General features: G+C 44.0%; 1 protein-coding gene across 3 annotated transcripts in view; it reads left to right on the forward strand.

The window, feature by feature from the left end:
• The window catches only part of CNNM1 (cyclin and CBS domain divalent metal cation transport mediator 1), a 49,382-nt gene that overhangs the window by 14,325 nt on the left and 20,253 nt on the right, over positions 1-14,804 (forward strand). For all 3 annotated transcript variants that reach the window (XM_010974415.3, XM_031461579.2, XM_031461580.2), the window contains exons 2-6: positions 5,779-5,922; positions 8,340-8,480; positions 10,371-10,540; positions 12,233-12,332; positions 12,685-12,732. In XM_010974415.3, coding sequence (XP_010972717.2) covers positions 5,779-5,922; positions 8,340-8,480; positions 10,371-10,540; positions 12,233-12,332; positions 12,685-12,732 — 603 coding nt within the window. The remainder of the gene's footprint in view (positions 1-5,778; positions 5,923-8,339; positions 8,481-10,370; positions 10,541-12,232; positions 12,333-12,684; positions 12,733-14,804) is intronic.

The following is a 14,804-nucleotide window of genomic DNA, read 5'->3' on the forward strand; positions in this document are numbered from 1 at the left end:
ACCAAAGAACTGTAGCTATTTTTGAAAGAGAGAGAAAGAAATCAATTGTTTGTTCTTTTTTTTTTTTCAAAGCGTAGGAGGTATGCTAACAGGGTCCCTAGGAGCTCTTCTCTGTGGATGTGCCTAAACCATCTAAAGGCTGTATTTATTAAAGATCTTTGGAGAATATTTCAGCTTCTTCAAATGCCAAAATGCAATTGTGATGTTGCTGCCACTTCCTATCGTTCTGTCTCTTTAAAGCAAATGTCTCAGCACTATTGACATTCCTTGTTGTGGGGCTGTCCTGTAGGATGTTTTGCTGCATCCCTGACCTCTACCCACTAGATGCCAATAGCATTTTCTGCCCCAAGTTGTGACAACCCAGATTGTCTCCAGACATTGCCAAATGTTTCCTGGGGGGTAAATTGGGGCCCCAGTTGAGAACCACTGCTTCAAAAGCAATGTCTGAAAACCTAGTCACCTTCAAAGAAATTTGACTTACAGTTTGGCATGTTGATGCCAGATAGTGATGAGGTAGAGCACTACCAGTAACCAGTACTAGTAGTGTGCCCTTTGAATTCTTGGGGTAACAGAAAGACTAGTTGCACTTTCAGTCGTGGGAAATGTTATTGACCTCAGACACACCAGGAGTCTAACAGCTAGTGCAGTACCTCAAACTTGTCTCAGAGGTGGTTGGTACAAAAGCTATAAGAAACCCCTTTCCAAACTCAGCACTAACCAGTCAACAACTACTCTCTCCCTGTAACAAAATATCGTTATGGTGTACCACATCGTATGAGAGAAAGCATTCATCAGCTTGCCATACAAATACCCTTTGTTCTAGGAGGTTCTTCCCTGTCTTTTCACGAGCATCTTGTGACTTAAGCCACATCCATCAAAGGGACCAGGACTTTACTAGACACCTCAGTGCTTGTTTCTCTTCCTTTCTCTTCCTCATTAATAGGTCATCAGACAAATAGCCACAGTGCCATAGAGCTTACCCATCAGTGGTTTTCAAACTTTAACCTGCATCAGAACCAGCCATAAAGCTTATTAAACCACATTGGGCCATACCCCCTGAGATTCTGACTTGCTAAGTCTGGGATGGGGCCTAAGAATTTGCATTTCTAAGTAAGTTCCCCAGTGATGCTGATGCTGCTGGTTCAGGGACCTCACTATGAGAAGCACTACTTACTGTAAAACAAGTGATAGTTCTCAGACTTGGCTGAATGTTAGCATCATCTGGGGGAACATTTTTGACCATCGATGCCATGGCCTCATCCCAAACTGTTGAAATCAGAATCTCTGGGTGTGGGATCCAGTCTTTAGAGTGTATTTAGTTTCTTAGATGATTCTAATGTATGGCCAACGTTGAAAACCATTTAACAAGGGAAATGCATTCCAAAGCACTGGGGTGGAGGGTCTCGCTGGGTGGCCCTATTTAATGCAGGACTGTAATATGACTTTGTCCCAGAAAGGTATGACTCTGACCCCTTATGGTTTATTGAGGATTACTTCTCCATTTGGAACCAAAACCATCCTAACACCATCCAAATAAGGCTCAGATCATTGGTGCATATTCTCTACTTAGTGTCTCATCAGGGTGCAGGCAGCACTGGAGCTGGATTGTAAATCAGAGACTAGGAGAAACTAGTCCAGGCTGAAGAGAAGCAAATCAAGGCTTAAGGAATCCACAACTGCTAGAAGACAGGAAAGGCGTGTCGGCAGCCAAGCCATCAGACAGGGCTGGGGCTTCCGCTGAGGCTGGATACCAGGAACAAGGCAGGGATTCAAGCCAGAGGCCAGAGAGTCTGTAGTTACCAGTTCAGAAGTAGACACCAATGAACCCAGAATAAAATGTACTGTTTTCAACAGGGACAGATGTAGCCTTAATTCTTAGAAAGGTTATGGCCATAAAATCCACTGTTTCTTTATGTTCAGCTCAGCCCAGAAGATTCCCGTGTGTTGGTGTTTAGTGTGACGATAGTATGGTCAAAGGACATGTAAAAATACCTCATAAAGTAGTAGCATTCACGAGTTTTCTATTTAAAGAATTACCTTTTGCCTCATTATATCTTAATGAGATCCAATAGGCTTTTGGAATTAGCAAGCTTAACGTTTGTCACTTTGACTGTTGGAAGGGTGATTTTTCCAGGGACCCAATTGCTTTAGACTTGCCTGTGGGCTGAGAGTGTGCAGAGCAAAGCACTTAGCCGCCCCTCAACATCAGCGGTTCAGCTCAGCTTTGCTCTTCTTCATGTGCCATCTTGTTCAGAACACAAGGCTGAAACATTTTCTGGTGTCTATAAGAAGCTCACAGGCAAGGATGTTAATTTGGCGGGGAGAGGGGTATAGCTCAAGTGGTAGAGTGCATGCTTAACGTGCATAAGGTTCTGGGTTTATTCCCAGTATCTCCTCTAAAATAAACAAACAGATAAACAAACAAACCAAATTACCTGCCCCAAAGATGTTAATTTTAGATTCCCAGAGTTTCAGTTGTAAATGAAAATGACTAAGTAAAATATTATTCACCCCCCAAAAATGTAATGATCCTAAAGAAATAATCTTTTAAAATTCTTGCTTCATTTGGGGCTATGCCCAACACTTCAGGGGCCTAGGAAAAGGAGGGGTACCAGCAGATAGGTCTCTTAAAGGCCAGCCTTTTTGAGGGAAGGACCTTAGGCATGTGTGTCATGGGAACAGCTGGTTTTCTTGTCCCCTTGACTGTCAGCTCAGAACAGGGTTATGTGATTGCGGATTCCTGTTCCAGGCTATACCCAAGAAAGGGCGACTTCCTTCATTTGTTTGTAGATCTCTACAGGCACTTGTGGGAATCATAAAGGCTGACTGTGAATTATAAGATGCTTCTAAATAGATTACATAAGTACACTGTCTTGAACATTATATCATTAGGACTTAAAATCTCTATTCCCTAGTGATCATATAGTTTGTTCTCAAACTGACCTTATCAGGTGTAGACCAATGGTGGGTTTTCACTTAGAAGTCACTGTACTTTTTGTGAAACAACATAAAATGTTAATTCATTTAATCCCATTATATGAACTAATCTCTCAGTGGCAGGAAGTATGGCTGTATTATACATATTCTGGGCTCCATATAACAAAAATTATCCAATTATAGAAAATAATTTTAAGAAATCACTTTCCTAATTTTTTCCATTATGTAGTCATTTGTTTTGTCATCTGCTAGCACATGTTAGCAGAAAAGTGAGAACAGGTGCCAGAAGTTTAAGAACATGTGTTGAAAAAAACAACTTTAAATTGAGCACATTTTAACAATTAACATAATCTAATTTAAACTACAAAATACTTCAGTCCAGTTGGGCAGGATGTAGTTGTTTCAAAGGATAGTTTTAGAACCACTGATGTAGGGTTTAAATTTTAACTTAAACACATTGTATTTTTTTAAAAGGCTTTAGTGTCTGGTTTTAATATCATCTATTGTATCAGCTATGGATTTTTCTTCAATCTTAGTTCAGTTCATCAGGCACTTACTGACTACCTGTTATGGAAAGAATCCTAAGTATATGAGCCTTTGTCCTGAGGAAGCTTACGATCTTAGGAGAAAACATGATCCCATAAAGAACAAGCACATTACTAGTTACAAGAAACAGCAAATTGTGATGAATGCTCTGATGGAGTTATCAAGGGCCTAGAAACAGGCAAGGAGAGGTTGGTTCAGATTCAGGATGGCGCAAATACAGAGGGCTTTTCTGAGGAGTTGGCACCTGAGCTGGAACTTGAAGGGCCAAGGGAGACAGGGTGGGAGAAGGAAGCAGTGTGAGCGAAGACTTAGAAAGTGGACATGGACGAAGTTGAGGAGCTGGGGGCAACCTGGTGCACCTGGAGTCCGGGATGATTAGGGGACGTAGCAGAGTGCTCACTCAGAAAGCCAGGGAAGAGCCACATTTTACAGTCTTGATAATATCAAACTAATGAGTCTAGATTTGATTTGGTGCAAGCTAGGGAGCCATCGAGGATGTTTGAGCGGGGTAGTGGCATGATCAGATCACTTTGAGAGTAGGCTGAAGGATAGGTTGAAGGTGGAGAAGAAATTAGAGACCATTCTTGAGTGATACAAATGCTGTCTTTCCCATTAGAAATCCCAATAAGTAGCTATCTTTCGATTTGAGGTATTTGATACAGAAGTTCATGTGTTTAAATTTTAATGGTTAATTATGCCTCCAGCAAACTGACTGTTCCTCTTATCTGATATTTTTAGCAATGACCAAGCAAAAGCTTATAAAAGGCAACACTGATAAGGAATGAACTTCCTTTTTTTTTTTTTTTGGCAAGAATAACATCTGAGTCAGTATCCTAGATATTCTCCTTAAATGTCTCTTAGCCAAGAAGAAGTTTTGCATTTTAGAAAGAGGTCTGGGAAATATATCTATCAGCAGATAGAAACAAACCAAGGTGAAGCAGGACTGTTAAGTAAGACTCAGTCCCTAGGCTAGGACCGAATCCAGTTACCTAGGTTCACAATCCAGCTCTGTGTCTTACATGCTGTGTGACTTTAGGTATGTTACTTAACCAGTCTGTGCCTCAGTTGTTTCATCTGTAAAATGAGGGTAATAAAAGTACTTGTCTCAGGGGTCGTTATGAGGATTAAATGAATCTATATATGTGAAGTGCTCCAAGTAGTACCTGGCATATAGTTAGAGCTCAAGAAATGTTAACTATTGTTTTCAGTTGTCGGGCAATAAAAACTAACTAACTGCCTATGACATTTTATAGTTTACAAAGTGCTTTCGCACACCTGCTAGGTCATTTGAGCTCCACAGTCACCTTATGGATCCTGGTTGTCCTAGTTCCCTTTGCTGCTAACAAGCCACCCAAAACTTGGAAGCATGAAACAGCAGCCATTTTATTATGCTCACAAATTCTGAGTCAGGAATTCCTTATCCCTGCTTTGCTCTGAGTGTGCCCACAGTTGGAGAGGAGCTATGTGGCTGGGGAGGATGGCAGAGGGTGGGGCTGGATCCACCACTAAGGTGGCTTCCTCACTAACCTGTCTGGCACTTTGGGGGGATCGCTCAGAGGCCAGGCTCAGCTGGGGCTGTCACCTCAGCACCTACTTGGGTCTCTGGGTACCACGGTGGCCTCAGGGTAGTCATCAGACTTCTTAGAGTGTCTCTACGTGCCTTTTATGACCCAGCCTCAGAAGTCTCAGAGCAGATGCTTCCCTATTCTCTATTGGTTGAAGCAGTCACAAGCCTGCCCACACCCAAGGGAAGAGGAGTAGACAGTGGGAGGTGGGAGGTGTATCAAAGAATTGGGGGGCCATGTTTTAAAATTACCAGACTGGTATTACTCCCTAATTCTAGGTGAAGAGTTTGAGACTCAGTACAGGTTAAATAATTTGTCCAGGGTCAGTTGCACAGATATAACTGGACTAGATGGAGTAAGGGGGTCGGGGGGACAGGAAAGTTTGCAGGAGGGAAAAAGGCTTCTAACCTAATACTTCTGACTCCAAATTCTTATTCTTCCAATTTGATTATTCATCCTCCTTCAGCTTAGGTATACTTGCTAATATATGAAAATTAAAGAAAACAATTTTAATGGCTTTGTGTATATTGGGTAACTTTCCTAAAAAGAGACAGATTGAAAAGTATAAAGTTTGCATTTATAAGAGCTTGTACACAAACTTGATATTTTAAAGAGGTCCTGGGATAGGTTCAGTTCCAACATTGGTCAGAGAGCAACTTAGTATAATTTTCTCACAAGGAATTCTCTGAAAATGTCCCAGATTCTTAACTGTGACTTCCTTTGTCTCTAGGAAAATCTCACCTGGCCATTGTCCAGCGGGTGAATAATGAGGGAGAAGGGGACCCCTTCTATGAGGTGATGGGCATTGTCACACTGGAGGACATCATAGAGGAGATCATTAAGTCGGAGATCCTGGACGAAACTGATCTCTACAGTAAGTGCATGGCCTTGGCTGTTGTCCAAGATTCTCAGAGCGGGCTTAGTTTGGTAGACAGTGTGCAAGGGGGTCCAGATAAGCCCCAGGCGTTGCTGTGTGTCAGCCTCATCATGCCAGGGGCTGGCATGGCAAGATGCCCTGGCTTGAATCACCCTGAATCACTGACAGCATGCTTGCTAAATGTTTTATCAGGAGAGAACCTTCAGGAACGGAGCCAAGACTGTGAAAAGGAGACCTCCTGGTCTTTGGATGGGAAAGGAACTAAAGGAAACAAAGTGTGCCTTGGATGGCCTTTCTGCCGTTGTGTCTGTACCCTGTGTTGTTCTTGGTTTGTCTTTTCGTCCATCTAGATGCAGACCCCAGGAGCACGTGGGGTTCCACTCACAACGCATTCACCCAAAATGTCAGTGTGCAGTGGAAATTCATGAGTTCGCGCACCACAGCCTAAGCCAAACGTTCGGTAGCCCTTTTAGACGCTGCTCTTGTCCCTTGTGCGTTTTCAGCCCTACTGACTGATTTCTCCGTCTCCTTCCTTCCCAGCCCTGGCTCTGGTCCCTGCTCCCTCCTTTTGGGCCTCCTCACCCTCCTGCTCACTCCCTCCTCAGGAACAACACAGACTTCTCTGTGCAGAGAGTGACTCCTTTTGGTTACTGAGTCTTATCAAAACTTTGCTTGCAAATGTTACAAAGGCCTGCTTTTCTCTGGGATGGGAGTGTTATCTAAATCCATGGGAGTCCCTAGGCCAGGAAGGGTTTCCTCCTCCCAGTTTCATCGCCTGGGATAGCAGTCTCTTTTCCTCCCCTCAGATAACCCATTCCAGGCCCCTTAGTTTGCCAGAGGCAGCTGTTCAGAAACTAGCTCAGCAGAAAAAGCTTTGAGACTCTAAGGCAGCCAGTGGTGTAGAAAGAGTGTTTGTGCCCTTTGGAGTAAGAAGAGATGAGACCCGAAGTGTGGGCCAGGCCTTGACAAAACATAGTGAGTGTCACAGTGTCTGTTATTACTTGGTGCCCTGGCCCAGCCTGTCTTCTTGAAATAGGGGTTGACCTCTCTCTCCTGTTCTCTTCGCCCTTCTCCACCTCTGCCCCCTAACCTTGATTTAGAATTCTCAAGTATCTCAATAGATCTACTGGTGAAGACATTCACACTGAAGTGTTAGTGGCTGATAGTAGTGATGGTGGTCTAAATGGGTCAGCTCCTCCTAGGGCATCTGTTTGAACAGCCTTAATACTCTAAATACTCACTATTAAAATAGAAGGAATAAAGAGGGACTGATTCGCTCATGATGAAATAAATATTCAGTGGCTTCTGATGGAGGAGGGGGAAGGGATATTTAGACAAACATATCATGCAAATCAGAAGGTTGCTCATTAGTGGCAGCAAAAGAATTGGAGGAAACCCAAATCCCATTCCCTGTTCCCCGTAACCTGTGCTCAGGGCTGTCCCCACAGCTGACAAGGTTAAGATAGGCTAAAGTTTCAAAATTTTACTCAAAACTAAGGGAAAGCAAAAGAAACATGATCAAAGAAAACATTCTCCTAAACCCCCAAACATATTTTATTAAGACAAGCTTTTAAAAAGCAGGAAGAAAAAATTAATTGGAAAAAGCAAATTTTCTCAATCAATAATCACTATAATCCTGCCTGTGGCCCCCATGAAGGAACCAGGGATTATGGATTATAGAGCTATTCCCATTTTTTTCTCCTCTCTTCTTTCCTTTATTTCTCCCAATTCTCTCCCCATGGAGGGGCCAGAGTTGAAGCAGGAGAACTGTGAGTGGGAAAAGGGGGTGACTGTCCTCCTCCCTTGGGTGGCATGCCTCAGGGAGGGCCCAGAGTGTGATTTGAATAAGCAGGAAGAGACCAGGTGAGCCCATCTCTGGGGCCAGGAGAAGGGCAGAGGCAGAACCCCCCGGGCCCTGCCAAAGTCGTTGACGCTTAGAATGCAAGTCCCTTGTATTTGAACACCTTTTTGTAAGCATTTCACAGATAGGTTCTGGTTGGAGTCTCATAATAACTGCCCGAGAGGAGCAGAAGAGTTAGGATTAATCACTAACCTCATTCTATAGATTAAAACACACAAACACTCTGATGCTTAGAGAGGTTGCACAGTCCATAAGCAGGGGAGCCAGCCCTAGAAGCCTGAGCTTAGGAGCTCCAGGCTGGGCTTTCCCGTTTTCCACCGTCCACCACCTCAGTGCAGATAACACTGAGACATGGCAGTGTCTCCAACCTTCTGTCCCTTATCAACATCCTTCCCCTCCCTGGGAAGGAGATGCTGTGATGTCACCTACAGTTGACACTTTGCAGAAATCCCTGTGGTCCCAGAGGACCTATCTGTCTCAGATGACTCTGGAAAAACCTCCAAAAATCAACGGTGATTCTTTGATAGCTGCAATCTGGCCCCTGTCCCCACAGCTGACAATCGGAAAAAGCAGAGGGTCCCGCACCGAGAGAGGAAGCGGCATGATTTCTCCTTGTTTAAGCTTTCCGACTCAGAGATGAGGGTGAAGATCTCTCCACAGCTTCTGCTGGCCACGCACCGCTTCATGGCCACAGGTATGAATCTGCCCACTCGTGTCTCTGCCCCAGGCCAACAGAGCAGATCTAGGGGGTGGGACCCAGGCACCAAATCATTTTTGATACCTTGCAACCTAATTTCAATGCCGGGACTGAGAACTACTGTTCCAGGAGGGGAGGTTAGGTGGGGTGATAGGACTCCACATACTGTCATTTTCAGCCCCACGCCTGATCTTCTAGGGAGGAAGTGAGTACAACACAACTCCGCTTTTCTTTCTTCTTCTCCAGAAAAGAGCTGAGGAATCCACTGCTGCGCTTTTCCCTTCCTCAGCTTGCTTCCTGGCAGGAGTTGGGGTACCCCAGAGGGTTCATTGGGAGGGAAAGGCAATGTCCTGCCCAGCCACAAAGGCCCTGGGCCCCAGGACCCTCCAGGGGCCATGTAGGCCTATGAGCTATGAGTTCTTAAAATACAGATGTGGATTGTGAATCCTGGAATCTTTGGAAAGAAAAAAAAGTGAAAGGATCTAAAAATAAATTTCTCCTTGTAAAGAAGGTAGAATTTGTCTTTGAGCCCTCTAACCTTCTCATCCATGCCTAATTAACGTGCTGATCTAGAATCATCACGCATATTACTAAGTTCAATACTTAATTAATCCAACATATATTTATTGAGTATATAATGAGCGCTAATACTATTTCAGGTACTAAAAAATAGAAAATTTTAAATTGGAGCTTCTTTAGAGTTCTCAACATGTAACCTAGTTCTGAACACAGATTTCTTTTAACTACGGGCTATCTGATTTCCTAGAACAAATAAGCTGTATCTGTCCAATATAATGATATACTATAATACAATATAATAGTATATATAGTATAACATAACACAACAAAATAATATATAATTACATCTATTAACATGTGAATATGATGCAATGATGCTTCTCATTATTGAGAACTCACCACTTAAAAAATTAACTGTTTCTGTTAACTTTCATTTCATTCAATAGATATATATCATACAAATAAGTCAGATTAAATTCTCTGTATTTCATTTGATTATAGAATCAAAGCCTTCGTTGTTCACATGGCTTACTTATCCATCACCAACTTTTTTTTTTAAACTACTGTATTGAGGTATGATTGACACACGAAGAAATGGTACACGTTTAATGTATACAACTTGATGAGTTTGAAGATAAACATACACCCATGAAAATGTCATCACAATCTGTGCCATAAACAGAGCCATCACCTCCAAGAGTTTCCTCCCACCATCTTTATTATTATTATTATTATTATTATTATTATTATTATTATGTGGTTAACATAAGATCTACTGTCTTAACAAATTTTTAAGTATACAGTCTAGTATTGTTAACTGTAAGCACTATGCTGTGCAGTAGATCTCTGGAATTTATTCATCTGGTGTAACTGAAACTCTGTACCTTTTAACTAATACCTGCCCACCCCCTCCTCCCCGTAGCCCTGGGCAGTTCCACTCTCTGCTTCATGAGTTTGACTATTTTAGGTTTATCCTATAAGTGATGTCATGTGGTACTTGTCCCGCTGTGTCTGGCTATGTCAGTTAGCATAATATCCTCCGGGTTCATCCACGTTGTTACAAATGGCAAGACTGCCTTCTTTTTTAAGTGTATGCTCAACTTTCAATACAATCAAAGAGAAAATAACAAAACTGACATTGCCAAAATGATGACCAGTTTCTCCTGAGATGCCCATGCAGGGACACACATCCCCAGAGGGCATGGGGAAGGCCTTAGGCTTTAAGACCCCTCCCCTGCCAGACACATACATTGCGAGAAAATTGCAGGAACTCTGCTAGCTTTGTGCCTGGGAGTATGAATGGCCCTGGTTGTGCCCACCCTGAGTCCTCCCAGCTGCTGACTCCTCCTGCCTCTCACTCTCCCCTAGAAGTGGAGCCCTTCAAGTCTCTGTACCTCTCGGAGAAGATCCTGCTCCGGCTCCTGAAACATCCCAATGTGATCCAGGAGCTGAAGTTTGATGAGAAGAACAAGAAGGCCGCAGAACACTACCTCTACCAGCGCAACCGCCCTGTGGACTACTTTGTGCTGCTTCTGCAGGTGAGTGGGAAAGCCAGGGACCCTCTAAGGACAAGATAAGGGCATCTCTAGGCTGGAGAGGAATGGCCATGCCTCCTCCATGCCAGGTTCCAAGGCTTGGCTGGCTGCCTTGGAAACAAGGCCAGCTGGGGTGGGCATTTGTCCATGACCTGCAGAAAGGGACAGATGTAACTGGCTTGCATCCTGGAGTGGTGGATTCTTGTTGACTTTTATTCTGGTATCAGCGATGTTTGTGGTGGGGTGTGGTGAGTACCTCCCTGCAGAGGAGTTCTGCTTCTGATCTTCCAGAGCTGCTGCCCTACAAAATCCCTAACACCTCCTTGTCTCTGCTTGGCCACACCCAGGAGTGGAACTGTGCACTGCCTCCAAACTTCAGACATTTCTTATTTCAAACCCTTCTCTCTGTCAAGCTGAAATCTCACCACCTCTGATTTCCCACACTCGTCCTCACTCTGCTTTCTGGAGGCTCACAGAACACATCCACTCTCTGCCAGTGCTTCAGCCTTTGCAGTCCCTTGAATATTCTCCTCCTTAAAAGGGATCGGGAAGGGAATAAATGACCAAATGAAAGAGGTGCGGCATCTTCCCATACTCACATAAGTATGGTCACCACCTGCCCTGGGTGCCTGGATAGGCCTGTAAATAAGAGTCAGCAGGTTCCAGCTCTGGATAGTGCTAGTGTTCTGGCCTGGCTCACCATTAGCTCTGTCACTATTCCTCATCTCTTCCCAGCAGAATCTCATGAACCGTAGATACAGTGATTGTCTTAAAATCTTAATTAAACTCTCTTTGACTTAGAAGTGGCCACTCTTTGTGACAGTCCACCTGCAGCCTGTCTGCTCTCACCCAGCTTGCACACCTATCCTTCTAAGTAGCCTCAATAAAATGCCCTCTCTTCTCCAAACATGGAGTCGCAGTCTTTACTGTTTTTACTACAACTGTTGGAAATCAAGAAGGGTCCTGTTATATTGTTTATGTAACAAGATGAACACATAGAGTCTTACAGTTAATATAAACATAACTATTTTCAAATAAAACTTGGAGGATGTAAAATATAGTGGCAAGAGTGTAGGTTCAGAAATTGGAAAGATCTAGCTTTAAAATTCCAATGTTGCTACTTCCTAACTAACCTTGACCAAGTTATTTGGCCTCTCTCAGCTTCAGAATTGATTCATCTGTAAACTGGGGATAAAAATAGTACAGGCCTGGTAGGGTGTAGGACAGATTGACTGAGAATCCATGAAGTGCACATACAGTTCAGGCCCAAAGATGCACTCCCTGTGCTGCACATTAGCGATCATTATTAATGGCGATGAATTAAACAAGCTTCTCACAGAATCAGGCTTTATCTCAACCAGACTTAAGAGATGGTCTAATCTCGGACTAAACCAGTGGGGCAGTTGACGGGGTCCTTGGCTAGCTTGGTGCCTGGCCCTGCATCATGGAAGAGCTGTTACAGCGTGCAAGGAGAGCCTGGATGTTCATGACTGGATGCTGCTTTATTAAGCAGCAGTTAATTTACTGCAAAGGGCTCCTGAAGTTGGAGCTTCTGTTTCTGAAGCTCATCTGGACAGAATTCACATTCCCCTGTGATTTTAAGCCCACTTACTAACCAAGCAGAAGTGGATCGTAATCACTAATAAAGCTGGCAGTGCTCGTCCACACCCTTAGTACACTTCCTTCTTTCTCCAGGGTAAAGTGGAGGTGGAGGTTGGTAAGGAAGGCCTTCGCTTCGAGAACGGAGCCTTCACCTACTATGGTGTCCCAGCCATCATGACCAGTGCTTGCTCAGGTATTCCAGTTTCCAAGCCATAGCTTATTGGGGAAGCAGTGGGACTGTGTAGAAAATGCATCTGGGTTCAAGTCTTGACTCCTTTTATGGACCCTGGACAAACCTTTTAACTTCCGGGGCTTTAGAAGTAGAAGTATGTGGTAGACTGTGACATTATCAAGTGTTAGGGATAGATAGTGGTAATTTTCAATATGAAAAGGCAAGTTTATTTTACTTTTTGCACTTCTACCTGATTCCACCTATTTTTAAAGGGTTGATTAGTGCCATGGGTGGGGAGGAAGAGGGAGAATTCCTTTAAGAAGGTGTGTTTTCTGCATTGCCTCTGAAACACACTGCATCATTCTGTCCTTAGATAACGATGTGCGGAAGGTTGGAAGTCTGGCTGGATCCTCTGTCTTTCGTATGTATCTCTCAACCCCCTCCCTCGTCTCCCCTGCCATAGTCCTGCCTCAGCCCACTCTGGGGACCTAGACCCAGCACTATCAGCCTAGGCTGGGGCTAACACAAATGCTGGCAGCCTTTTTGTAAAGCTCTGCCAGGAACACTGCTTTCTGCCAGGTACCCACGGACCACGGGGGGCTTAGTTTCTGTGTGTCTGGAGTGTTTTCTGCTACTTCTCTGCTCATATGCAAGTGATGAATGGTGGGGTGGGGGGAGTTTGTGAGGGGAGGCACCATTTACTGTCACCTGCCAGGGAATGCAGGCAGGTGGTCTGTGTGCTCTGGTGAAGGTTCAGCTTTCCTCCTCTGCTGTGATAGTTCACCCACTGTCCTTTACTTGCAAGCCGTAATGTGTTATTACTGCGTCTGTTGGGGTTAGTAAGAAATGACTGCAGAATCTTAGGACATAAGTCCCAGGCTGTTGCATATGCTGCTTGCCTGCTTCTCTTTCCTCATTCACCACATCTCGGCTGGTGAAGAGTTTGCAGCTGGCCGTGCATGCTGATGGTGGGGACTGGCACAGGGCTGCTGGCGGGCGTGCCCTGCCCCTCTGTGCTCTACCTTCTCTCTGTTTCCTGCATAGTCATTGCACTTGTGTGTAGAGGGCATGGCATTTATTGTGATACACGTGTGATCCAGAAAGCCTTACTCCTCTAGATTTCTTTTTAGTTCACTGGTCTGAATTTTGCATTGCTTTCAGGTCTTAGTGTTTATAGTGGCTATTTCAATGCCAAATGGGTGTTTTTTTCCTCATCATAAAAAAAGATTTTACATAGTGCTTTATATTGGGATTTATCACAGGGTCCCACAGCTTGGTCTTATAATCCCTGGCACATGACAGATAGATACCGTTTTAATGCAGAGACACTAAAGAGATGACTTGCTCCAAATCACCTAGCAAGTTGGTGATTTACCTCGATGCATTCTGGTGTTCTGACTAGTTCACACAGCACAGTAAAATACAGATTTTTAGATCTATCATGTTCCAGAATGCACTTCCTAGGTGAGAATATTGGACCAATTTACAGTGCAACTTTACATCCTAGCCCAGCAGAGGCTGAAATGAAATTGAAGTTGCTGTCCATACCCAAGGGGTGGCCCAACATGAGTTGAAGGAGATCTGGAAAATAAAGAGCCCTGGTACATTAGGATACTTATAAAAGCCAACAAATCTCAGTTAAGGTTGATGAAGGAAGCATCGTTACCCAGAACAGGAAGTCTAGATGGGAGGGGATGGTCCACAGGACCAGGTAAACCTCAGTTTTCTAAAGGAGATTTCCACCATCCATCACATTGGGGATTGCTCAAGGCAGAGTAACACCTCGGATTCTAAATGTTACCTAGACAGGCTGGCCATGTTCAGGCTCTTCCACAAAGTCAAAAGAGGTGGGAGCTCTGGGGGGCTATCCCCCCTAATTTAGATGACTTTCTTTTAAAATTTAGATGACTTTTCTTTCTAAGTAGTAGGAAGATGTTATCTGGCTTCCTCTTTTCCTTCCTTCCTGACTCTAATTCTTTCTATAAGAATTCTTCCATTTTATCAGTGAGACAGTAAACTTGCAACACTAATCTCTCCTTCAAAACTGATTAAAAGAAAATATTAACTCTCTTTCCTTCCTCACACTTCTGAGCATCTTTACCAATCTTCAGGAGGAAAAAGAACTCATATTAGCCTGTAGGGGTATAGAGAATTTTCCTTTCTCCCCGCAAGGCCTCCCCACTTAGTGGAGTGGGTGTGAACTAACTGCAAAGACCACCACACCCCACACTTGTCCCAGGTGCACTCTCAGCCCAGGGCCAGCCACTCAGCATCTTTCACTGGCCAACAACCTCACCTGTAGATTGAGAGAGAGATTAAGGCTGAGCCACGAGGCAGTAAACTCTTGTAGGGTCTCAGGCTACCAAACTACCCCTGTCCTTGATGCCAGCCTATAGCTTTGTCCCCTTGAGGGTGATAAATGAGATGATGAATTTGCCAGAACAGTGGCCCTGTGATGCCTCAGAGTTGAACTTGAGGTTACAAGTGAGTCCT

The sequence above is a fragment of the Camelus dromedarius genome, chromosome 8, assembly GCF_036321535.1.
Source record: "Camelus dromedarius isolate mCamDro1 chromosome 8, mCamDro1.pat, whole genome shotgun sequence".
In the NCBI taxonomy this organism is placed as follows: domain Eukaryota; kingdom Metazoa; phylum Chordata; class Mammalia; order Artiodactyla; family Camelidae; genus Camelus; species Camelus dromedarius.